The sequence below is a fragment of the Symsagittifera roscoffensis genome, chromosome 3 (genome assembly GCF_963678635.1).
Source record: "Symsagittifera roscoffensis chromosome 3, txSymRosc1.1, whole genome shotgun sequence".
Lineage (NCBI taxonomy): Eukaryota > Metazoa > Xenacoelomorpha > Acoela > Convolutidae > Symsagittifera > Symsagittifera roscoffensis.
In genome coordinates this window covers 28,143,139-28,170,048 of record NC_087064.1, presented here as the reverse complement: position 1 = coordinate 28,170,048, position 26,910 = coordinate 28,143,139, and the positions used below count along the sequence as shown (strand labels likewise).

At 34.3% G+C, this 26,910-nt stretch overlaps 1 protein-coding gene across 3 annotated transcripts in view; it reads right to left on the bottom strand.

Moving 5' to 3' along the window:
• Window positions 1–8,532: 8,532 nt before the first annotated feature.
• The window catches only part of LOC134841198 (intersectin-1-like), a 333,033-nt gene continuing 314,655 nt past the window's right edge, over window positions 8,533–26,910 (bottom strand). For 2 of the 3 annotated variants that reach the window (XM_063857026.1, XM_063857028.1), the window contains 8 exons: window positions 26,325–26,547; window positions 17,090–17,355; window positions 16,273–16,516; window positions 13,579–13,709; window positions 12,617–12,798; window positions 12,026–12,280; window positions 9,344–9,446; window positions 8,533–9,132 (listed from right to left, as the gene is read on the bottom strand). In XM_063857026.1, coding sequence (XP_063713096.1) covers window positions 8,954–9,132; window positions 9,344–9,446; window positions 12,026–12,280; window positions 12,617–12,798; window positions 13,579–13,709; window positions 16,273–16,516; window positions 17,090–17,355; window positions 26,325–26,547 — 1,583 coding nt within the window. In that variant the 3' untranslated portion in view covers window positions 8,533–8,953. The remainder of the gene's footprint in view (window positions 9,133–9,343; window positions 9,447–12,025; window positions 12,281–12,616; window positions 12,799–13,578; window positions 13,710–16,272; window positions 16,517–17,089; window positions 17,356–26,324; window positions 26,548–26,910) is intronic. The other variant, XM_063857027.1, reaches the window with a different exon arrangement.

Genomic DNA, 26,910 nt, shown 5'->3' with positions numbered 1-26,910 from the left:
TTTTTTGCTGCGTATGTTCGACATTACAGGAACAGTTTTATGACTTCGACTAGTCGACAATATCTTAGTTGAGGAAAACGATTAGTTGGGAAAACTTATAGCGGATGAATAAAACTTGCATTTTTAGCCTCGGAAAAAACTATTAACTCATGGAAACTAAATAAAGAATTGTTCTTCCTTTCCTGCTATTAGGCGAAGCTATAATTTTTGAAGAAGGTATTGCAAAATTTAAAAGTTTGTGATCATAACATTCACATACTCGCATTACCTGAGAGATTTTGCGAAGTTACGGAAAAACCAATACATGATTTGTAAGAAAATTCAAGTTTGTCTTTGTACGTTCAAAGTCCACACGGTTTGAACGTATCCATATTCTGGCCCCAACGGTTTGAACATGCCAAATGTTGGTCCACACGGTCTGAACATAAAACCATGACCGCGACCCGGGTTAGAAAAAATGAAAATACGTTTTACTGATTTCGAGACCTTTTTGACCATGTGCATTTTTTGCTGCGTATGTTCGACATCACAGGAACAGTGATATTACTTCGATTAGTCGCAAATTTCTTAGTTGAGGAAAACGATTAGTTGGGAAAACTTATAGCGGATGAATAAAACTTGCATTTTTAGCCTCGGAAAAAACTATTAACTCATGGAAACTAAATAAAGAGTTGTTCTTCCTTTCCTGCTAATAGGAGAAGCTATATTTTTTGAAGAAGGTATTGCAAAATTTAAAAGTTTATGATCATAACATTCACATACTCGCATTACCTGAGAGATTTTGCGAAGTTAAGGAAAAACCAATACATGATTTGTAAGAAAATTCAAGTTTGTCTTTGTACGTTCAAAGTCCACACGGTTTGAACGTAACCACATTCTGGCCCCAACGGTCTGAACATGCTAACTTTTGGTCCACACGGTCTGAACATAAAACCATGGCCTCAACCCGGGTTAGAGAAAATGAAAATACGTTTTACTCATTTCGAGACCTTTTTGACCATGTGCATTTTTTGCTGCGTATGTTCGACATTACATGAACAGTTATATTACTTCGATTAGTCGACAATATTTTAGTTGAGGACAACGATTAGTTGGGAAAACTTATAGCGGATGAATAAAACTTGAATTTGTAGCCTCGGAAAAAACTATTAACTCATGAAAACTAAATAAAGAGTTGTTCTTCCTTTCCTGCTAATAGGCGAAGCTATAATTTTTGAAGAAGGTACTGCAAAATTTAAAAGTTTATGATCACAACATTCACATACTCGCATTACCTGAGAGATTTTACGAAGTTATGGAAAAACCAATATATGACTTGTAAGAAAATTCAAGTTTGTCTTTGGCATAATTTGCATTTACTGAATAACATGTCATTTTGAAAGAGCTGTAAAAATTTTGTCTCATAGCTTATTGCGATGTTGACGGGACCAATTTAATGAATTAAACATTTTAATTACTTCTTTTCACTTAGTTCTCACAAAAAAAAATTCATTACTTCAGTTAAAAAATGTACACAAACCATTGATTTTTTTATCACCAAGACACTCAGAACATAAGAATATTTTAAAATGCTCGAACTTTGTGTTTTTCAATATTGTGTTTCTTTTTAAATATTTAAGAATGTTGGAATTTTGTAGTTCAAATTGCTTTTTTCTCGTCTCGGGCAATAGAACAATATCGTTAGAAATTTGAAAAAATCATTTAAAAATGGGCAATTGGGAGGTTAAATATTACTTTCCGCCCAGTAGAGTAAAAGCTTGAGCGTCCTTTTTGGTTGCCTCGATAAGAAGTAGATAAACAACAACTCTATAAAGCATCGAGAAGTTTTGGGAATGAATTGAGACACGAAGTGTCCAGCTTAGACCAAGTTTCGATAAGGATTGTATAAAACACATGTCAAAAAATTGAACAAAACCAATACAATTGAAAAAATTTTCACGCTAACACAAAACTTTTTGTTCTGATTTGTTTTCGTTGATTGTTTTAGGAAAAATATTACACTAAAAATTCAAATATTTCATTAGTTATTCAAATATTGCACTAGTATTTCAAACCTTGCTTTAGGTTTTTTAAAAATTGGCACCGAAACAAAATGATCATGTGTGTTTTGTTTGAGAAATACAGCACGTAAACCAATTAAACACAATTGTTAATTTGCTCAAATTTGTCAAGCACAAAGCAGGGGCCTAGGAAATTAGACGACAAGCAATTAAGACGACCGTAAAGAACGGAATTTACTGACAACCAGTATTTACTCAGCCAAAAGTGAATTTAAATCTGTAAACAAGTTTCACGCAATTAGCATCCAAATTATTGTCTTAAGTCCGTTATTTTTTGATCGTTGAATTTCCTGTCGTCTAAGTTTTAAAACCCCCACGAATCGTTTATTATTATTAATTTATTATTATTAATTTTTCAGAAAACATCTTCTTGATTTTACTTTTTGGTCAACAATTCTGTATCTGAAAAAAGCTCAAAACACAATTTCGCAGGACTTGAAATTAAATTATTATTTTAGTAACCGAAATATTTTTTCGAGTTCGCATCACAGCAAGGAAATTCTTTAGAGATTTCCTTTTCTGAAACAGAATTAGTTTATTTATAAAAAATATATTCAGAAAAAAAATCAAAGTTTTACAAAAAATGTTAATGTTTCTATAAGACTACATGGCTGATTTAAATAGATAAACTGCTTTTTGGTCTTTTTCAAAAAAAAACATTACCCATGATTGTTGGCCATAATTGGAGTTTTTTGTGCAAATTTCAGATAAAAGCGTTTTTTTTTCAAATTCTAAGAGCCTAACTTTTTTAATTTTAAGGAGCCTTATTGTTGTGATAAACTTATTTTAAAATATGGGTATTTTTTCATCTTGTGTTTTAAAATTGAATGCGCACTGGGTCTAAAAGCGGTCTTGGATCTACTAACAATTGCCCCGCCCCCCTTTTGAGAAAGGGGGCAATTGTTAAGTAGGTTCATATAACGCATTTTCGACCAATCAGAATGCAGCAAAATTATAATTCTCAATAGAAAGCTCAGTGCTAATTTACTGCTTTTATTAATAGGGGTGGCAATTCTTAATATGGAGGGCGATTGTTAACTAGATCCGCGGCCTTTTCAAACTGGCCATGATCTCAAAATAATTTAGTGAAGAAAGAAGTCTTATGTCCGAAGATTGAATTAATGGCAGGTGTATCCAGCTATCAGCAATGCCTCCGACAGAAATGCGGCATTAAATAACAGTTCGTGCTCTTCAAAAAAGACTTTTTACGTGTGAATTTAATGCCAAACTTCTAAGAGATTCAAAAAATCCTGTCAGTTCTCTCAATCAAAATTTCTCAATAAACTCGAAAACACTCGAGTCCACTAATACTAAAAGCAATCAAGAAATTTTGCTCAGTGCTATCAAAACTCAAAATCAATAGGCAAAGGCTGTTAGCGAAAGAAGGAACAACACTAATACCTCAAAAATTTAACTTCAATAAAATCAAGAAATCGTAGACCGCCAAAAGAATCACTATCATCGAACAGACAGCACAAAATACGGGATTTACTACTTACCTGTGCAACAAATGATATCACTGATACCTTACTCTTCAATTTCATATGGAACTTCATTCAACCTAACACATGCTTTCCATTATGGGTGACGGGATACACATCTCAGACAGAAAACGATATCAAATCACCATGACAGACCTGATGAAAAAGGTCTGCTTTAACGTTGAAGGCAATTTTCTTGTCAACATTTCATCAACTATTAATGACGAGGCTAGACTATAAATGAAAGCCAATAGAATCTGGGATTCAAACTTCAATTGTTTTTGTTTCAACGAAAGTTTTCAATCTTCAAGCCAAAACTTTACTTGCTGGAAAAGAGCCAGTGAATGCAAGAAGCATTGAACGCAAGAAAGTTTTTATACAAAGGTGAAGCTGAGTTTTGCACCACTTGCGTTACAGAAAGCCACCGAATCATTAAGAACATTTAAAAATGCCAAAAAAACACTGAATATTTTCATGCGGAACACAACAAACAACATTCAAATGGCATGAAAAATTACGAAGAGGTAAAAATGCAAAAAAAATTGGGATAAATGGTCATAAAAATCTTAAGATCCAATGTTGTCTATTTCTTTTTTTTTGCTATCAGAAAGTTAAAGTTTGAAAACGGAACACCTAAACTACATAGGCCTGCTTAGACTTGAAATGCAAAAACCTCTAAAAACTACGAAAAAAAATATGAATTAAAACGACTCAGAAGTAGCGTATGATCTGATAGCAATTGAAGCCTGCTAAGACCGAGCCTTTTGCTAAGAGAAAATGTTCTAGAAAAATATATACAGTGGAAAGCATTTAAAGAAAAAAAAACAATAGACAAAAAAACTCATTGAAAAGTATTTCAGCAAATTGCGAATAAACTCGTGACTTAACTTATCTTCGTCAAGAAAAGTATGATAAAGCATCAGGCAGGTCAAGAATTATCCTGGAAAATGTCGTAGTAGGCTTGATTGCAAATAGAGAAAAAACCTCGAAAAAATCAAAAAAAGTTTCCTCAAAATTTTTCTAACTTCTTTCAAAGATCGTCTGCGAAGTGATTTAATTTTTCTAACATACTTTATCCATGCCGAGTTGATATCAGAAAACAACTGGAAACAAATTAAAAAAAAAATTAGTTAAATAAGCTGACAGAATTAAAGCGTGCATTTAAGAAGCCGAAAAACAGCCAAAAAACTTTCCGTAAAAAATCATTAAAAAATTGCAACTACCGGCTACTATTCAAGCTCTATACAAGCAAAATAATTATGCTGCATACAAGTAAATTTACTATTTCAAATTTTTTCCAAACCTTTATCATTTGGTGAAAAAAGTTAACTACGGGAAAAAAGTCAAATGCCGGATTGCAATACCCTTGCTTATAGCAAAAGTAAAAGAGCTTCAGTCTTTGAATCTTGAAAAAAAGTATATGGCTTTGAAACTCTCCAAATTGCGTGAACAATTAATTTTTGGCACACTTTTGCTAATAATAACCCAATTTCAGAAAACTGGATCTATGGATAAAATTTTATTTCTTTTATTCCGCTGGGATATCAGAAAATTAGAATCCAATTTCAAAAACAAAAATTATTTACGTTTCTCGTGACCTTTTTTTGTTTTCAATCGTGGAGTTTGCTTTATCCAACAAAGCCCTAGAATTGGGGCAATTTTAAAAATTTTTTCTACCGAACTAGTTCTGCCAAAATTTCATTCGCTTGTCTTGATTTGTATTAAAATACGAACTCGATTTAGAAAACCAGCATCAAGTCCGACTTATATCAAACCAACTCAAAGAAATCAAAAAGACGGAAAAGCAACTAAACTGACAAAGTTTGGGTAGAAGCTCATTGTGTTGAAATATAAATATCTTTAATTTGTGCTGAAAAAATTTGCCGCAACGCTCATAAAACTTTGTTGCGAACAAAAACCATGAATTAAAACGTAGTCAAAAACTCAACGTTCCCAATATCCGAAAAAAGTTTACCAGTAAGCTTTTAGAAAATTAGAAATGTTTTATGATATGCAGCTAATCTTAAATTCATTCATTTTTTGGTGATCTTTTCACGTTTGCATTTTTTTAACAAAATAATTGAACTAAAGTTTTAAAAGTAACCGTTAAAATCACAAAAAGAGCCTGAGGAAAGTTTTGCTAAAAAAACATTTTGTTCATTTACACTTAGAAAACAGAAATTTTACACCGAGTCCGTCTTTTTGCAAACAGCCTAGAAAACAAAATTCAAACAAGAATAGCCACTTGCTAGGCAAATACCGCAGTGTTCCGACCACATTCATAAAAAACTACCAAGAGATTGCTTTTTTCGTCACCATATAAACGTGTCGTTTTTATTGAGAGGTCTGATAAGAAAACTATATAATCGCAATGATATTTTAACAAAACCTAGGAAGCGCAAAATAAAATTCCCTATCTAGTTTCTTAAAATAAAATCAAGTTTTCTCAGCCTACAAGTTTAATTAAAAAAAATTCCCATAACGAACAGTACTCGATGGTTTCACTCACTCAAAATTGAGAAATTTTTACTGTGGTTTGAACAATGACTGAAGAGGCGTTGATCACTCGACTCATTCAGATAAAACGTTTTTGCTGAGGTTGCGTAGAAAACAAGAAGTTTCAGTCAAGAAGAAGGGTAGCCATCGCAATAAGTTTCAACACACTCGAAGAAAATAAAACAATTAATTAGCTTTTTTTCATAGACCTAACCCAATTGAAGAAATAATCAATTCTCGAACTTCAAAAAATGAAGCTTTTTCATTTTCAAGAACAGTTTATGATTGACATTTTTAACTCCAAATAAAACAATTTGCAAAAATTGTATCAAACGATAAAAAATTTCATTTCATTGGTAAACATTTAATTCAAAATCCACTTTAGAATTAAAGTTGATTACAAATTTTACTGTTTGATAGTGGAGTTTGCTTGCGTTTTTATCGAAAAAAGTGAACTTGAAAAGAAATCACAAATCAACCAGCAAAAACAACCTGAGCGTGAACAATTTTTAAGACTTTTCTTGGTAAAGAAAATTTTAAATCACGAAGACCTATATGACAGTCTTCACTACGTGTATCGACTCTTAATAACGATTATTCTATTTTAAAACAAGAAGTGATTAACTCTTTTTCAAGCTATTTCCTATGAAATTGAAAAGCGTACTTTGCTTCCTTTCGTAAATGATTTTGAGTTAAACGTGGAAGTCAAACCGCAAAAAGTAAAACTGAGCGCGGTCAAAATTTAAAACTTTTTTCTTAAAAAAACACACGACCTTAATAAGTTTTTCACTGCGTTCATTGCTACTTAGAAATTCTTATACATTTGTAAGAAAAAATCTTGACGAGGATTAAGTCTAGTTCTCGCTTCCAAGACACGTGCTCTCGCAAGTGCAATCAAGAACACGTTGCAATTATAGCAAACGGTCTTCTGTACAAAATGATCCAAAGAGTAACAAAGAGGCGAGGCTGAGCTTAGCACAAGGCAAGAAAACCAGTAAGTCAGAAAAAAATTGAAAAAAATATATCTATCAAAAAATAAGGATAGTTTTCAAATAAACAAAAACATGCTAAGAAAATGAATGCGAGATAAACATCGGAAAAAAACTACCTAACGGTAGCCAAGAAACACCTCGGGAGAAACCCTTTAAGCCGAAAAAATTAACAATACTTAAGTTAACAAGTCCCTTCAACCTCAAAACACAAAAGACGCACACACGAACTTTTTTCGCTCGTCGAAAGACGCAATATGACCATTAAACCGATCTAATATAGGCTAAAGCCTATCAAGTCAAGAAAGAAAAGAAAAAACAAAAAAGCCGAAAAAAAATTCTTAGCATTTTATGCGATTCAGAGGAGAGCATTAAACTTTTGTTTTCCTTGAAACGAATCAAAATTAGGCCACTACGCTGATAAAAAAACAAGCCAAAATCAATTGGGCAGAATGAAGTTTTTAAGCGAAAAAAAAACAAAGTCAAGGTTGTAAAATTACAAACATTGGGAGGTAAATCAAAACTTTCAAAGCAACTAAGCCAACTACTATGCCAACTAAGCCGCCAAAATATAAGAAGACAAATTAATGAGCCGACAATTTAACAGTGAAACGGAATATTTCCTGTTTGAAGAAACATAGCCAACTAACAGTTGGAATAGAGTAATCACTGCAAGGAAACAAAAAAAAACTGATTTTTTTTTCAATTTTTGAATTTCGAAAAAAATAGATGGCCTTAAAGCCCTTTTAAAATCAATTTGAGTTGAAATTAACCCAATTTGAGTTAACTGGATCAATAGGTAAAAGTTGTGGCTCTTTTTCCTTTTCCCCCCACCTGCAAAATTTTACTGGTGAAGTTTTGTTCACTTTATCCGAATGTTACAAAAATTGGCATGCGAACTAATTAGGCCATGACAAACATTTTTGGTCTTCATAATTAACCTTGTAAAACCCCTCGTTACACCATAAAAATGACGCTTATGTGAGGTGGGGGGGGGAAGGAAAAAGAGCCAAAGTTGTAAGTATGTCGCTCGGAAATCTGATAATTAATTTCCATTTTCGAAATCAGTGACCTTTACAATTTTGCTGTTCGATAGTGGAGCTGGCCTTTTTTTTTAACAATGGAAATGCACTGAGCTTAAAAAGAAATCACAAGTCAGACCGCGAAAATCAAAATTGAGCGTGAACAAATTTTAAGAATTTTTCCTGAAAAAAAAAATCAGCAAGACCTATATAAGAGTACTCACTACGTACGTCCATTACTCTTAAAAGAACGTCCTATCAGATTCGAACCCAGGACATTTGCCGTCCCAGGCGTATTCGTTACCTCCAGACCAATTGTGTCGGAGACAAATAATTAGAATTAATTAAGAACAACCTAAATTTACCATTTCTATTTTTGACCAATCTGTGCCTAGAGTTATTTGCGGGAAAAAAATCTAGTACCCGATTGCAATACTCTTGCTTTCGCAAAGGTAATAAACACTGTTCCTTATGAATACGGAAACAAGTCATAAAGTTATTCGTCTAACATATAAATTTTATTTAAATGGCATAAGATACACGAGTTAGCAATTTTTAATCAATGTTATATTAAATTAAATTTTAATATATAGTCAAGTATTTACTCGAATGACCAAAATAAAGCAGCAGCCAAGCTAAGGTGAAGTGAAACTAATTCTTATACTCTATCCTTGCATAGCAATTTTACAAATAACCAAACAATATCTGACATCGTCTATCTTCAAATACAACTTAACATACTGCAATGCTATCAAAACAATTGTTTGCGTATCAAAAATGAATACAAGGCTGTCCTACTTTCATAGTGTACTACAATTTCATTCGCCAATAGATAAGTCTTCTTCATAAATATGTTCCTAGTAGTTACAATAATCAGTCCGTGTGAAAATTTACATTTCCGGCACTCATGAACCCAGAGGTGATACAAAATTGGCAGGAAACAGTCCCATTCGTCCGCTCAATTCGCCTCTCCACCAATCAGGATCGTCTCGGGAGATTATGCTGATGACGTCACCGACATTGAAGGAAAGCTCGTCTTCTCGCTCAGCGGAAAATGCGTATACGGCTCTGACGCGATCATCGTCTTAAAAACAGTATTACTCAAATCAAAAACATCCATTTGTTTTTTTTTTGTAGATGACTAAATATGCGCTAGGGCCAAATGATTACGTATATACTAATTTTTTAAACTTAAAGTATTACCCAGAATGTCTTTTACGTTCTACTATACCATGAAAATGCGGATGGTGAAAATTAATAGTGACAATCGAAATTAGCACATGAAACACACAAACCAGCTTTTCGCTCTGGCGACGAATTAGCGGATGGCATCGGAGTCAGTCCAGATGATATCACTCGCACATAGTCACCCGGGAACCAACCTTTCCTTTTCTCACCCTGAATTAGCCATATTATTTGCACACATAACAAGGTGTCGGAATTCAGACCAAAATTGGAATATTTGAGTTTTATCAGTTAATATCATTCAATCGTTAGCTACGAGTCATGAAAGGGTGTGAATGTGCTGTGGTTTAGACTTATCGTTATCAGTTTGATTAAAATAACCCTTAGGCCGTTTCGAGCAAGTCTCTCAAGCTGTGAAAACAGCCAACATACAGTTCGAGAAGTGTCAATGAACTAACTCAAGGGAACCGAAAAAAAAATTTTTTGAACATTTTTTTATCACGTTAAAGTTTTTTTGAATTTCATAAATATTTTATGAGAAAATTGTGTCAACGTGTATTTTTTTATTCCGGTAGGAAATCTAGAGTTTAAAACCCACTTTCCTATCTAAAGTCATTCACGTTTTTTCGCACTATATGTACTTTCGCTATTTGAGAACGTAGTTTGCCTTCGCTTTAGCAAATGACAGTTTGAAAAAACTTGAAGTCAACAGATAATTTTTGGCTCTAACAAACTTTTAGACTTTATGCTAAGAAACAAAAAAAGACCTAAATAAGTGTCTTGGCTTCATTCATTGGCACTTTTTCAAGAAGCTTGAATACTTCTCAACTTCGCTTGGTTATCTTACATCGAAATTCAGAGCTCAACTTTGGATTATATAACTTTCAAAAACATTCAAAAAAGCAGCTGTGTAACCCGTGAAGCTGCGTAACTACGAAGACGAAGTGCACAAACGATAAACTAGAGAACTAGTAAAATCAACTATCAATCCAGATGAATGAAAATGATCGCCGTAGTTAATTGTGAAAACTAACTCCAGAAAAAAATCTTTTGTCTATTGAAAAAATATATTTTTCATGTTTTACAGCTCTCTTCAAACCCCAGTAAATCACAGATAGGAATAATTTTTTTTCGCAGTTTTTTCCTGGAAAAAATCTTTGTCTTTTGAAGATTTAAATAAAAACCCGTTTTTTTTTCGGTGCGCACTTCTCTCAAAATGCTAGTAACCATAATCACTGAACACGCTACCTACCATAGAGAGTAATTTAAAACAGACGCTTCATTCCTTTTAACTCATCGAACTAGGACTGAGCACAGAAGCGAAGCTGCGCTTCGCAAACACTAGTGACAATTCGACAAAAAAGCAGCTTTTTAAAGTATAGCAATACGCCTCGAATTAGTTTAACTTTGCTATGTATCAAATTCGAACCTGCTGCATCGTAATTTGGAGTCTCACGTCCAGCCCTAACGGTCAAGAGCGCTTAGCAATCGGCAAACACTAGCCACAAATGAAGCAGCCACCTATGCTAATAAATTGCCAATGCTATGCAGCAAAAGTCGCACCAAATACGAATAGACACCATTTTGCATGTAATAAGTTAGAATACAGCCAACTAAACGCATCCACACTAACTTTGCATGTAAAAAATTCGAAAGCATAAAGCAACATTATGTATAAAATAATCATTTTTTTTAAATGAGATATATTGAGTTTTAAAAAATTCTGAAATTGAGTTTTAGTTATTGTTATGTTGTTTTCAGCAAATAGTTTTTCAGTTCATTTGATGATTTGAAAATGCATCAACTAATTTAACTGGCTACTAATCGAATTTCAAAGCACATGCTATCAAAAAGCCGTACAGGTGCCACTAATATTTGCAACTTAGGTTGGAAAAAAGAATAGTCGTACTATTACACTACGCCCACTTAAGCTTGCTAGTGTAAACATATAACCATAATCAAATACTAAATGTGAAATGTTTAATAGAGCTGTAATCTGTTTTGGAATTGATTATGAAAACTGATTGGGTCAAAAAAGGGCAAGACTTCCTAACACAAGACAAAATACATAAAGCTTCACAAATTACGTTACTGATTTAGTTTTCAATCAAATTTGAGACAATAATTAAGCTCAACAGGATTATAAAAAAGACGTTTATAACTCTCACAAATTACTGAAGTTTCCATTTCTTCTCCGGAAGAAAACGAGAGGAAAACATCTCAAACAACTTACCGAATCTTCCTGAATAAAATACAAAAGTTTTTTAAGTTATGAGAAAGAAAACAAACTTAATGAGTAAAACGACTAACAACAGATGCCGCCGCACCTATTGTATAATGAAATTTATTATTATTTTGTTATGACCGACAACACGTAAATATTCGAAGTAAATATGGCGTAGGGTAAAATTTTGGGGGCAGCAATTCCAGGTACTTTACAGAATGCTTGTTAGGGGGTCAAGTTTGGTATCACATGGTCGGCCCTTTGCCGTGAGTATGATTCTGCACGGTACTCGTGCTAATTACTGCACGGTACTCGCGCTAATTGTATCTGAATATATTTTTTTGCAGTTTACTTTTTTAAACTCCGAGATCAAATACTCGTGACATTCTACGCTACTTGCACAGCAATAGGCCCCTCTCGTTAAAACAAGTTGGGTGACTACACTGAACTAGTAGATCCTGTCAAAAGGGCTATAAATGAGTTACTTGCAGCTAAACGGCGTGATCAGATCATGTAAAAAAACTGGTTGCCTCTAGTTACAAAAGACAATAGCTCAATTCTTGCATACCTGTATCTGTCCCTCCCACCATCCACTGGGCAACTTCTTCTTCACAATCACTACCTGACCCTCATTCAAGGTCAACTGTTCCGGACTGTCTCCCTGGAAATTTGCGATCACACTCGCCATCTCCTGACCTCCCCCTTTACCCTCTGTGCCAGCGTCTCCTGTCCCCGGAAGAGACAAGGTCTGTGGAGTGGACGCGATTGGTTGTTGCTGTGTCAGCCCTCCGGAAGCCATCGGATTGGCAGATGTCGGGAATGGCTTCAATCAAACAGTACATTTCAGCCCACACGCCGTGTAAAAAAAACTGAATACAGGATATTTTCAATGAACTTACTAATTTTACATTATCAGAAGGTTAATCATGCTTAAATCAGTATGTAAACGCTGTAAGCAATCTACTGAATGAAATCATTGCATCAAAAGATTCAACTATGACAGATGGATAATTCCGAAGCGAGCTTCCGGTGTCGGATATCACTATAAGCTTATAAAAGCATTTAAATTGACGTGATCACTTAAAGCATGCCAAAAATGCTTTAAGAAATTTTGAAAAAAAAACAAAGCCTAAAAGGTCTGATCTTGGATTCCACTAACATTGGGTATCTCTTCGACGAAGTTAGAAGGGAATATGCCTTTGGTGCAGCTGGGGTCCCTGGATAGAAATCCTGTCCACCAGTCGCCCTCTGTGGAAGTGACTGAGATCTCTTCGCCCGCAGTGAAGCCAAGGTCTCCTTCAGCAGTGGCTTCAAACGGGTAGATGGCCCTCACGCGACACACTACACAATTGGAAAAAAAGTTATTTTGACACTATTTCATCAATTTTGAGAAAACTTCTGTAAAGAGAACTTGTGAAATTTTGAGTTTTAAAGAGAATCAACACTAGTAGATGCCCTTAAAACTCTTGTGATTGGCACTATTATGATCAAATTAAAATGAACCCAAATTGATAAAACTGGAGTGTTAGGTAAAGTTTTAATTCCGCTGGGAAACCTTAACATCAAATTCCACTTTCGGAACAAGAAATCGATTACATTTTTTGCGCCATTTCCTAAGGGTATTCATAAATGCATTAATATGTAAGACAATTACTCTCGCAAGAGTAATGAACGCACTTCTGTAGTTATGATAGCATTTTAAGATTTTTCCTGAAAAAAAACCTTCACTACCTTCATAAGAGTCTGAACTACGTTCATCAACAAACCCAACCCTGTTGGTCTAGAGAAGAGAACAGACCTATTTTTTCCAGTCTTTAACAATAGCTTTCAAGTTCAACAATCTTTTAAGTAATCAACTAAAGTACATAGTCACTTTTAAAACCTCGGGTTGAGATGGGCTAAATACTTTTTTTAGTCAACCAACCCGGAGGCCTAACCCGAAGGTTAATTATTTAGATCGTCAAGAGCGCATATAACCAGCACCCATTAAGCTATGACTTTACTTGCAAGAGCTCACCTTGCAAATTGCAGCGCACGTGCGATTTGATCCAGCAATCCTATGATTGCTGGGCGCCATCACTACCGGAGCGCCACAATGCCACTTCCAGCCATGTTTCTCACCTGTACTATTGTCTGCGTCGGTGTTGTCTGAAGGTGCTGTATTAGCACTGTTGACAAACAGATCTGCAGGTGAGTTGGACACGACTGAGGTCTTGTGTGACGGAGCTGCAGACAAATTCGCGCTGGTAGAACTAGAAAAAAATTTCGCGCGCTTATTTATTAGTTTACGCAATTATTGGCGCTTATAATCTGGCTTTTCATTTATTCTCAGATTTGATCGATCCAAATCCTAGCATCAAAATAGCATTGAAATCAGCGGTCTATTTGAAAAATTTGTTATTTGGTGGCTAAGAACTTTCGCATGCAGCTAAAATTAAGATTTGAAAAAAAACGGACTCGTAATTCTGCAACTTCAATTAAATTATTTAATTTTGCGAAGCTTACATGAAAATCAGTTTGATTCAAAATGTCATAAATAAGCTTCTTAAATAAATTATGGCAATTCGTTTTGACAGAAGACTCATCAAAAAAAGCTTTATAACATGTGAACAAAAGATGAACAGAGAAATGTTTTAACTTACATATAGTACGGGTGGTAACGGTAGCGTAATCTGAAGACCAAGTGATACGTTTCAGCCAAACAACACTCGACTTACGTTGCAGATGGTTTCTTAAGTTGGTAGGGCGACAATTCGTAACAGCCAACAATACGTAACAAGCGGCAATTCGTAACAAGGCATTGGAAAGTAGAATACGCTTGCTCCGCTGCGCTTACATCAGGCACGAGAGGAATACTGCGCGTGAAAAAGTGTTCCCCGCATAATATACTGTTACCAATTGTCGCCTGTTACGAATCGTCGCCTGTTACGAATTGTCACCTCACGCTTTAAGTTATAGGTAGATTCGATTAAAACTTGAATGAAAATGCGATACTTTTAACTCAGCTGCGGTGATGAAAATCTCAACAAATAATCCGCAAGATAGAAAATATCACACGAGATGACTTTAACAATGAAACAAGAGGGGAAATGTACCAGCAGCTATAACAGAAGGGAAATAGGTCCAATTCAATTCAGATACAGCCCAGGTACTTACAATATCGCGTTGAATTAAACAAATTCTCAGCTCAAATAAAAGCGCAATAATGAGATGAAAAAACCATATTTCAACACATACACACACCAACCATCTGAAAATGGGATCGAACCATAGTATCGAAAACCCAGAGGGCCGAAAAATGACACGAGCCTACTATCACAGCACATCACTGCAGCCTTCATGAAAAAATGCACAAAAAGCACAAAAAAAAAATTCGATTTGTATTGTAAAAATATTAATTTCAATTTATTTGTTACGTTGCGTTCGATTGTATCTATCAATCGACTGGATTTGAATTCGAACCAATGAGACCCAAATTTTTATCTTACCTGTAGTACTGTTTTATTTCAACAAGATGTAAACCGCATCAAACGAGACGAGATTTTTCACTTTTTTGGTAATGATTTATATTATTATTTCATACATACATACTTTGTTTCCCAATTGAAATAGAATTTTTAGGTTGGCAGACGCGGAAAGCGAAACATACGATTCCCCTTCAAATGTCAATTTACCCTGATTTTCTATCCCCCAAGATATACGTGTCTAGTATCGTCCACTGTGTCTGTACAGAAAGAAGTACCAAATTAATTCAACTATCACAAACACATGTTCATAGTTTACATACACTAAGCCAGGATCAGCCATCAATTATTTCAGAGTGCAGAAATACTATTTCTTCTCTTAGCCTTCATCTGCTTCGACATATATATTTTCATTGTGAGTTAGTTCACGGATAAGGGACCCATTAGGGTAGCGACCTATGAGCGGAAAGAAATAATTGAAGAGACGCGCTGCTTCCGGTTGAAAGATATGCAATGTTATGTAAATGTGGTACAGTTACACCTTATATATGTTACCTACACACATATGTTGTATTGATGTAGCCTTATCAATTTATTGCATCATATCGTCAATTCAATCTTAATGATTATTAAATTGCACCAGCGTCGCTGCATGATTTAGGAATTTAAGAATGCCAGTTCCGATCGTACAGTTTTTAAAAATTAAATCGTCAAAAAGGTCCAGGGTAAAAATAATTAGGACGTTATCCACTGTGCTTCTAGTGAATGACCTTTCAATTCGGTAGCTATAGATGTAGAACTCAAAACGACCGTTTTATTAGTAGGAAAAAAAGACAAAAAATGAACCAAGTTCTATAAACTTCATTTCTGGAATTCCTAAATTTTCACTAAACAAATAGGCATAGTAAATTGGCCACTTATGATTCTTCTACTCTGTTCTCATGGCAACGAAGTATAATAAACTGCAAAAGAAATCAAAGCTTCAATACTAATAGAGTAGTTCACATTGAAAATTATGTGAAGCCCTTGCAATAATCTTGTTCGAGGCCATGTGGTCTAGTCGTTAACAACACACCGATTTATTTATACACAATCGAAGCGTCGCAAGACTTGCGGCACGATACCAAATGCCATTAATATACAAAAATAAAGCGTTTTTATAAAAGAATTGTTTCCAGGAAACATCTAGTTACAAACCAATTGTTAATAGCAAATGTTAAACAAAAGAACTTTATTCAAGGTCTCAGTAACTAGCCATATACGACACAAAAACAAGTGCTCGTTGCAATCAATAAAAAAAGGCTTCAGATGATGCGTAAGTAAATTTCCAAAACTACGAATTTTGACTCACCTAGGATCTTCTATTCTTTTGGTGTAATTCTGTGGAAACCACCCGCCCACTCCATTGAGAAATCCTGCAAGCCAAGGCTCATCTAAATTCTGTTCAGCCGATGCCTTGATTATGTCGCCCACTTTGAACGGGAGATCTCCCTCGTCTGTCGTCGTGAAGTCGTACAAAGCTTCGAAGAGAACCTCGCTAGGTGCTGCTGTCTGTGGTTTGGTAGTTGATTGTTGAATGAAAGGTGACGTGGTATCTACAGGTTGGCAACATTATACTTTTTGATTGACCCATCAAAATCGGAACTTTTGCGCTCCAACAAAGCTCATTGGCTACTTGTACTGCAAATACTTTAACTCATTTAAGTGCAATTTAAGTGTGCCTTTTGAGGTTTTTTCAAAGCTTCGCTGATTGCTTATGAGCTTTGTTGGTCAATCAATTCGTTATCCAGTGCTTAAGTACATATCCCCCTAAATCCTATGAATATCCCAATGTCCTGAGGAAAAAACACATAGGCGAAACGGAGCTTCATATCTCTTTATATAACACAATTCAATTTTAACCGGAAAAAAATTCAATTTCATACATACAAGTGGGAACAAACCTGGAAGTTTCAAAAATAAAAGCAAGTTAGAAAAGCAAGTGATATTTGTAAGAAAAGTTGTTTGCGGGAAAAAAGTATTTCCTCGATTAAAAAACACTTGCTCTAACATTTGTAATTACATCCGAAACTCTTCGATCTTCTGCAAATGTGAAAGAAAAATACAAGACCGAATCCAAAGTTCTTTCACTCTCATCAATGGATGCTCGGAAAAAAAAGAAAAAGCACCTGATTGATTGCTAAACGCTTTTGAAGCGAAAGGATCTGTTGTACTGCTTTTGAAAGGGTCATTGGCACCGGCTCCGAACGGATCATCTGGGACTCCATTGGTACCAGTCGTTGCACCTCCGAACGGGTCCTCCGAACTGGGTTTGAAGGGGTCGCTGCTATTCGAATTGCTATTAAATGGAGAAGTAGTTGAGAAGGGGTCCTCTTTGAATGCGTCTGCGAATACATTGTATTTGTCTGTGGTTGAAGCAGCAACTTTCGCCGGCCTAAAAAAATACATCTCTTAGTTGAAACTCGTTCATTTTAAATATACATGGTTTGTGATCGGTTGAATACTGCATGGAAACCAGTTCGAAAGCTCAGTGATTGATTTGTACCTATTTATTTGAGAAAAATTATGATCTAAACAATTTTGATCACAAGTAAAATGACTGATGTTCAAATGCGAGCTCAACATTTTTTCAGCTTTTTACGCAAACCAATAATGTGATATTGGTCTCTGGTTCCCAATTTCTTCTGACCGCGCTGTAGGTGCAAATACAACTTCAACAGAGCGCCAAATGAATGAAGACCTTGGTCTAGAAAGAACAAAAAAGGAAAAATAACGAAAGAAAGATTGAAGAAAACTTACCAATACCAGCTGTACCTAGGAAATTAATGGACAAAAATATTCAATTCGGCACTTCTGATGCACAAGCTCACAAAAATTTCAAACTCAGAGGCGGCGCCAGGCGTCGCATCTTTTGCGATACTAAAATATGTGCCAGTGGAGTCAGACGTTAAAAAACTGTTGAAAACTTCCACATTAGAGAGCACCCACAATCCAGCCATTCTCTAGCAACCCAATAAGTCATAAAAGCAAATTTGATAAACTCAAACAAGGCGAAAGGATTATTTAGAAAATCGAGCTTCGCACCAGTTGCAATGCAGAAAAATGAAACAGTCGAAAAATGCAACCACCAACATTAACCAATCTTTCAGAAATTACAAAGCGGCTACTATGTCGACAAAAAATGGGTAGAAGCCAATTAAATCAAAAACAAGAAAAAATGCCAGCAAAAATTGTTGTCATAAAAAATTTTGAGCAAATAAGTTTTAAAATCTTGCAACAAAAACTACCTGAATTTATAACAAAATCAATCGACTTTTGCTTTGAAAGCGACACAAAAGAGGCTAACTGAGCAGATAAAAAAGCGGAAATCATATAGGCCGAATAAAGCGTTTAAGCAAAAGAAAAATAAAAAGGAAAACCAATGAAAATATACAAAGAAAGGTAAAAAGTTTACATATTACAAAAGTCAGCTAAAAACACTTCACGTACGATGAAGTTTGATGAAAGCACAAAAAATGATCCCCAATGTGACAACTAAGCCGACAAAACATAAGCAGACATACGAAAGCCCAACAATTCAATTCAAACTGGAAAAAAACAAGGTCCACTTCGACCCAAACCCCAGAGGTACTAAGGCATCCGCGTTGACTCTAGGGCTAGTGGGAAAAGGTCTCGAAGTTAATAAGGCTCACTAATAAAAACAACTTCGCAATTTCTGAGAAATGTGTAAGAAAAGTTGTTTCCGGGAAGAAAAGTCTAGTTCCCGATTACAAGATACTTGCTCTCGCAAGTGTAATAAGAACTAACCAAAATCAATTTTTACAATAAAATTGTTGAAAATTCCCGAAAAATGTTTAACTAAATTTAAAGCTGGTTCGAAACAATGGCTAATTTTTGATTGGTTCGAAACAACGGATAGAAAAACAACCGAAATAAAGCAGAAAAAGAAGCAATTATACTTTGTTTTAAAGCCTGAGAAATATGCAGGATCACAAGAATATAACATATCGATTAGGAACAGCATCGGAAATCAACGTAAATGTGAGCCAAATCATACAAGATATGCAGAGTCAGAGGAATGTAATAAGTTAATTAAAAATCTTCTTGAATTTGGAAAGTTAACTAAAATTTCGGTACGCAGTTCCTTTAAATATGATAACAAGTCGAACTTAACCACGGATAAAAAATGGCTCTATTTGAAAATATTAGCCTGAAAAGCAGAGAGAAAAAAATAAAACATAGCCAACAGACAATTGGAAAAGTGTCAAAGAACAAGGATAACTAAAAAAAGAGAAATCTTCTGAAATTTTTCAAACTTCTGAATTCCGAGAAGAAAATACAGAGCCAAACGACAGTTGGAAAACAGTGAGTAGACGCAAATAAACAGAAAAAAATACCGACCTAATATTTCAAAAAATCTCAATATTCGAATTTCAAAGAAAAAAAATTGATCTCCTTACAGCTGTTTAAACTACTGGATCAATAGTTAAATAATCTGTTTCTCTGAAAAATCTGAAAGTTCAACTATCGCAACTAGACCTTTCACTTTTGCTGTTTGACAGTGTAGTTTGCCTTCCTTCTAACGAAGGAAACGCAATAAGCTTAAAAAACTGATCTTAACCCTAACGAAATAAGAAAAAAAAAAGAAAGAAACCCTTAAAGCTCTTCGAAATTTTATAAAAACTTATGATTAACACTTTTTTTTGATTAAAAAAATCTAATTTGAGAAAACGGGATCAAAAATTAAATTTTTATTTTGCTGGGAAATCTTAAAATTGAATTCTACTTTGGAATCTAGCAGTCGATCACGTTTTTTTTTACTTTTATGATATTCGATTGTGGAGTTTGCCTTCCTTTTAACAAAGTAATGTAACTGAAACTAAAAACAAATCAAGATTCAAACCGCGAAAAAATAATTTTGAGCCTGAACAATTTTTCAACAAATTCCTGAGAAAAAATCATCACGACTTTATAAGAGTATTGAAATACGTTAATCGACTCTGAATATCCCGTTCAAGCCCTTTGAATTTTTCATTATATACTCATAATTATCATACATCATAATTATACTCAAAATGGCTTCAGTTAGCAGAAAAGCCCTCTCTGTAGCGACTAGTTCAACAAAAAAAATAAAAAAACGATAGGCAGACAATTATTTTTCAAGCCGAAAACTTTTAGTAAACCAAAAGAAAAAGCCCTGGCCGGATTCAAACTCGCAATTTCCGTAGTATCATGCATGGTCATCAATGGGCAGTTTGAATGTTATAAAGCAAGCCATCAAACGATTCTGTTAACAAGTTTTTTACATAATGATGATTTGCTAAAACTTGCTAGCAGCAAACTAAAAAAATTCCAAATCAAAAACAGACTCAGACCTGAAAAAAAAAATTTAAAAAACCAAATATAATTTAGCAAAACTAACAATAAACTTGGGAGCAATTTTTCGAAAACTTTTCCACGTTTGAAATTCCATTGAGAAAATATTATCACCTTGAAACTCTGAATCTGAATATTTTTTTTACGAAAAGATTTTTCATATTGAACCTTCTTTCAGAAAAGATTAGAAATATTTTGCCATTTCTCGAGAGAATTTTTTAAAAAGGCAACCCACCTCAAAACAAAAGTCAAACATAATTTTGTGCCATTTTCACTATAAAAAACTGAAAAAAAAATATCTTGAAAAAAAATCTTGAAAGAAGAAGTTTTTTTAAACAGAGGCACAAAGGTGTGCTTCGCATCACCACATGCGATACAACAAGATGCCACGGCGCTGATTAAAACCCCACGCCATTGTCGTCCCAAGCTAATGTGTTGCCTCTGCACCAGATGCTCTGGAAGATAGATTAAATTTGAATTCATTAGAAGGCATTTTGAAGCATGTAAAACAATTGAATAGAAAAAGGAATACAAAATTTGATATAGCCCACAAAAGTTGGAACGAAATCCATGAAGCCAACAAAAAATCAATTTAATGCTGAAGAAGTACCCAGTAACAAACCAAACATTGCACCTAGAACTTTAAATAAAAACTTCATGAAATTTAGCATGTCAGCGGCAGAGCGGCAAGTGATTCAACTGGTTTTGTTAAACTAGTTGTAAATCCGAAAAAATATATATACTCCGATTTCATAACGCTTGCTAATCGCATGCGAAAAAAAACGACTTGAGAAACAAAACGGCTAACAAACACAGATATTTGATTATGCACATGGAGACACCATTTAATATGTTAGCTACAGTTTTTATCAAGCAAAGAGGGTGAAGAATTCAGCAAATTAGGTTTAAATTTCATTTGCTCGTACTCAAGTTGCAACTAAAAAACTTTTTGAAAAAATTGCGTATAATTTTGACAGAAATGTAAAAATTGCTTCATAAAATCACGATAAAAGCAGCTCTGAAATATCAATAGAATATTACAACAAAACTGAGAAACATCAAACCTTGAGAAAAACTTCGGACCTACAAATTTAAAAATACTGATTAGAAGACTACTGATTAGGAGCGCCTTGTCTCAACCACTCCCTTGAGCTATCAGTGTTAACTTTAAACCTAGCCAACTGACAGTTGAAAAAGACTAATGACCGAAAAAACAAAAAAAAACATTTGATTTCCGAAAAAACTTCAATTTTCAATTTTATCACAGAGGCGAAGATGCGCTTCGCATACAATAGCAACAACTCGACAAAAAAGCAGCTTTATAAAGTGAAATCCAAAAAAAAAATTCAGCCTCGATTTAAAAAAAAAACTTTGCTACGTATGGGCTTCGAACCTTAGCCCTCGAGAATTGGAGTCTCGCGCCCTGCCTTCTCGACAACAACGCTTAACAACCAGCAAACAATAGTCACAAATAAAGCAGCTACATATGCTGCTAAATTAACAATTCGAGGTAGCAAAAGTGGCACCAAATACAAATAGACACAATTTTGCAAGTAATAGTTTGGAACATAACAAACTGAAGACATCCACACTAATTTTGCATAACATAAATTGGAAAGCATGAAGACGCAATATGTATAAATTATACATTTCAAAAAATTGCGAGTAGGAAAATTGCAAAGATATTTCGAGCAGGAAAATTTCTGAAATCGAGATTTTACTCATTTCTCCCGAGATTGTCATTTCTCCGGAGAATTTTTTTCAAAAAGGAAAAACACTTCAAAAATAAAAGTCGAACGTGTTTTTGTGCCCTTTCCACTTAAAATATCCTAAAAAAAATATCTTGAAAAATCGTACATTCAACATTCAATCAACCAAAATGAAAAAACCTTCAAAAAATGAACTAAATTGCACTTATGATTGAATTCCGAAGAAGAAAATACAGAGCCAAGCGACAGTTGGAAAACAGTGAGTAGACGCAAATAAACAGAAAAAAATACTGACCTAATATTTCAAAATATCTCAATATTCGAATTTCAAAGACAAAAAAATTGATCTCCTTACAGCTGTTTAAACTACTGGATCAATAGTTGAATAATATGTTTCTCTGAAAAATCTGGAAATTAAATTCAACTATCGCAACTAGACCTAACGAAGGAAACGAAATAAGCTTAAATAACTGATCTTAACCCTAACGAAATAAGAAAAAACCCTTAAAGTTCTTCGAAATTTTAGAAAAACTTATGATTACTTTCTTTTTTTTTACTGTTATGACGTTCGATTGTGAAACACAAAAAAAAATTTCAGCCTCGATTTGAAAAAAAACGTATGGGCTTCGAACCTGCGACCTCGAGAATTAAAGTCTCACGCCCTGCCTTCTCGGCAACAAAGCTTAACAACCAGCAAACACTAGTCACAAATAAAGCAGCTAGATATGCTGCCAAATTTACAATGCGAGGTAGCAAAAGTGGCACCAAATACAAATAGACACAATTTTGCAAGTAATAGTTTGGAACATAACAAACTGAAGACATCTACACTAATTTTGCATGTATTAAATCGGAAAGTATAAAGCAACATTACGTATAAACTATGCATTTCAAAAAATGCGAGATATATTGAGTTTAAAAATTTCTGAAATCGAGTTTTTACGATTATGTTGTTTGAAACAAATAGCCTTTTTCGGTTCATTCGATGAATTTAATATGTATTAATGTGTTAATTTATTACTTTTCGAAGGACAATGCACATGCTGTCAGAAAAACGTAAATTTGCTCCAAAACTGGAACCAATAATTGCGACCTAGGTTAGAAAAAAAGAATAGTCGTACTATAACACTAACGCTCACTCAAGTTCGCTGGTGCAAAAAAATATATGCCTGTAAAACTCTTTGAATTTCATGAACAAATTATGATTAGTGCTTTTATGACAAAAAAGTAACCCAATTTGGAAAAAAAACTGGATTATTAGGTAAAATTTTTATTTCGCTGGGAAATCTGATAATTAAAATCAAGTTTGGAAATTAGAAGTCGATCACATTTTTCTTGATTGTGACGGCCTATAGCCATCTTTATTCATATAACCTCAAAGCTATCTGTCCCTTTTAACCTTCCAATTATTTGCTGTCATTATTTTATCATAAACACGTCCTTATCTGGTGCTTTATCAACTAGCTTTATGTAGCTGAATCAAACAGAACACCGCCACACTTAATTGAATAGATTACACCCAATAGTTCACGAGATACAACACTAACAATAAAACCCCTTGTCATATTGACCTTTACTTGTTTACTGCTCGATAGTGGAGTTTGCTTTCCTTCAACAAAGGAAATGAAGTGAACTAACTTGAAAAGAAATCTGAAGTCAAACCGCGAAAAAAAGAATAGTCGTAGTATAACACTAACGCTCACTCAAGTTCGCTCGTGCAAAAAAAACATGCCTGTAAAGCTCTTTGAATTTCATGAACAAATTATGATTAGTGCTTTTTTGATAAAAAATAACCCAATTTGAAAAAAAAAAACTGGATTATTAGGTAAAATTTTTATTTTGCTGGAAAATCTGATAATTAAAATCAAGTTTCGAAATTAGAAGTCGATCACATTTTTCTTGATTGTGACGGCCTATAGCCATCATTACTCATATAACCTCAAAGCTATCTGTCCCTTTTAACCTTACAATTATTTGCTGTCATTATTTTATCATAAACACGTCCTTATCTGGTGCTTTATCAAGTAGCTTTATGTAGCTGAATCAAACAGAACACCGCCACACTTAATTGAATAGATTACGCCCAATAGTTCACGAGATACAACACTAACAATAAAACCCCTTGTCATATTGACCTTTACTTGTTTACTGCTCGATAGTGGAGTTTGCTTTCCTTCAACAAAGGAAATGAAGTGAACTTGAAAAGAAATCTGAAGTCAAACCGCGAAAAATCAAAATTGAGCGTGAACGAGTTTTAAGATTTGCTCCTTAAAAAACAACGCTAATTTCTCTTAAAAACAAGAAGACAAGCATGCATTTAAACGGATATATCAATTGCTATTCAAAATTTATAAAAACTGCATGTACAGAGAAATGGATCACAGAATTGAGCAAATATGCTTGCGTAAAAAAGCTCAAAACAAAACACTCCACGTAAAAATGGAAACGCAGCCATCGGACAATTGGAAAAGAGTCAATGAACGCAAGCAATGACTTTTTTTAAAATCTCAACTTTCGAAAAAAATATATAGATCGTAGCTCTATACATTTCTCGAGCAAATGTTGATGTACCTTTTGTGATGAAATTAACCCAATTTGAAAAAACTTTATCCATGGGTAAATTTTTTATTCCACTACGGAATCTGTAAATTAAATTTGACTTTCTAAACTAGGAGTTGATCACGTTTTTCGTGACCTCTTCATTTTTTCGGTTCTATAGTGGAATTTGCCATCCTTTCAACAAAGGAAATGAATTGAACTCAAAAAGAAATCATAAGTCAAACCGCGAAAAAGTTACTTTGAAGCTGAACAACTTTGAGACTTTTCCTGGAAAAAATCATCACGACCTATATATATACAAGAGTCTGAACTACGTCCATCAACTACGCTTCATAAATTATCGCATAAATACCGTGTTGGCCACTATTTCTCGATGTGCTTCCGATTGAAAATTTGGTGTTTTACAGTTGTTGAATTGCCAGCTTTAATCAAACTTAGCGTTCGACGCTTGTGAAAAATTTCGCAAATGAAACCAAAAAAAAAATAACTCCGAAATGAAAATACGCCAAATAAATTTATAAAACAGAAAAAGCAACTACACAAGAAAAATATAATTTTGAAGACAAAGAAAAATTCGGAAACTGGAAGATCGAAAAGTAAACTGTTGCTCCATAAATAATCGCGAGACTTGCCTAAAAAACATATGCAATGTACAACAGCAAAAAAACGCAATTTCCAGCTTTAAATTAGCATTCAAACAATTTATCAAGCGATAAATAAGCCTTTAATAGTTGGGCAGCCACACAATGATCCGACAAAATTTTAGTCATAAAAAAATTTGAACTCAGTCTTAATGTTCTTCCAAAGCACACAAGTGCAATCAATTATACCGAAAATTGCTTAAATCGGAAGAAAAGTCCAGACTCTAGAAAATCAGCGAACAAAAAAATCCGCAAACAAACAATAGTCGGACATTTAAATTTTTCCACTGACATACTTTTAACTTATAAAAAAAGTGCAGCTACTTTCCGCAGGTTAACATCGCAATTTTTTCGTTTCAAGCATGAGCATATGTGCGTAGCCACTGCGTAAAATGAGCAAAACTGGCAGCAGGAAATTGATATGTTATTGTTCCGACCATTGAAAATGGCGAGGAACTTTGGATTCGTGTTTTAGTTTTTTTGTTTTCCACGCAAAATCAGCTACCACAAAAAATAATCGGACAGGGTTGAGTGATATATCATATTAAAGCCCTTTCAGTCGTGATTCGAACAAAAAAATTTCAAAAAATTTTTCAGTGTCGAGAAATACCTGTTTGAAATTTTTGATTTTTGGTCTAATTTCGAGCTAATTAGTAAGGTACTTAGTAATTTCAATAGCTTATTTAAGCTTCATTTAAGCCGTGAAAATTTAGTTTTACTGAAGAAAAGGTAGTTTTTGGAGTTTTTTAGCGCAATTTTGGGATTTTTTTTTTTAGTTTTTCTAGTCATTTTTCTTTAAAAACTGTTTTCCAATTGACCTATTTTACTATGATTCTCAAGTTCTATTTTTTCCTTCAGATTTTTTCATCACAACAAGCAGGAAAAAGACAATAATTTGAGAAAACATTTTTGTATTGTTCTAAAGACTGTGGTCGGAACATTCTGTGCTACTTGTTAAAGTAAGCTGATGGTTGCTGTCAGCTAAGTTGATAACGGGGAAAAAGCCTTGCACCCGGTTGCGTTAAATTTGCCAGCCGCAAGGAAAGGTAATAAAATAAGGGCTGCTTATATATTTAGCCGACACTTTGTTGTGATCAAAACTGCAAACTTAAACTCACGTTGACGGCTTGGTCGTTTGGTTAGCGACTATGCTGTTTATGTTATTCTGCGTCGCTCCCTTTGCCAAAAGAGCCTTGCATTCGTTAATCTGTGAGTTCAGCAGGTCTATCTTGTGGAACTTTGCAGCTGTCTCTTTTTCAGCAGTTGTGATCTGCTGTTTCAGATTAGACACTTTTCGCTTTTCCGCCTCCAACGAAGCCATAGCCTGCGAATGTCGTTCCGCTGAAAAATAATCACACAATTACTGAAGTTTATAGATGCAAGTACATACCTTTTATAGAGGTAAGTTTATTTGCGAAGAATTCTTCACGCATGCTGTTTTACAACTAGTACAAGAGACGAAATCTTTTTGTGCAAATATAGAACTTCCTTTACGGTAAAAAAATATCGCCAAACTAAAACAAAAATATCTTGCCCGATTACGCTAATTTTTCATGTTTGCGCTCGACTCGGTTCAATTGATTTCAGGCTAAGGGTTATGTTAACGACATTGATTCAGCTCAGAAACTCTTTACTTCATTACTTCATACGTCTCAAATGGCATAAAAATAGAAAGTTTGCCTAATGGCACAAACTCCATGCAAC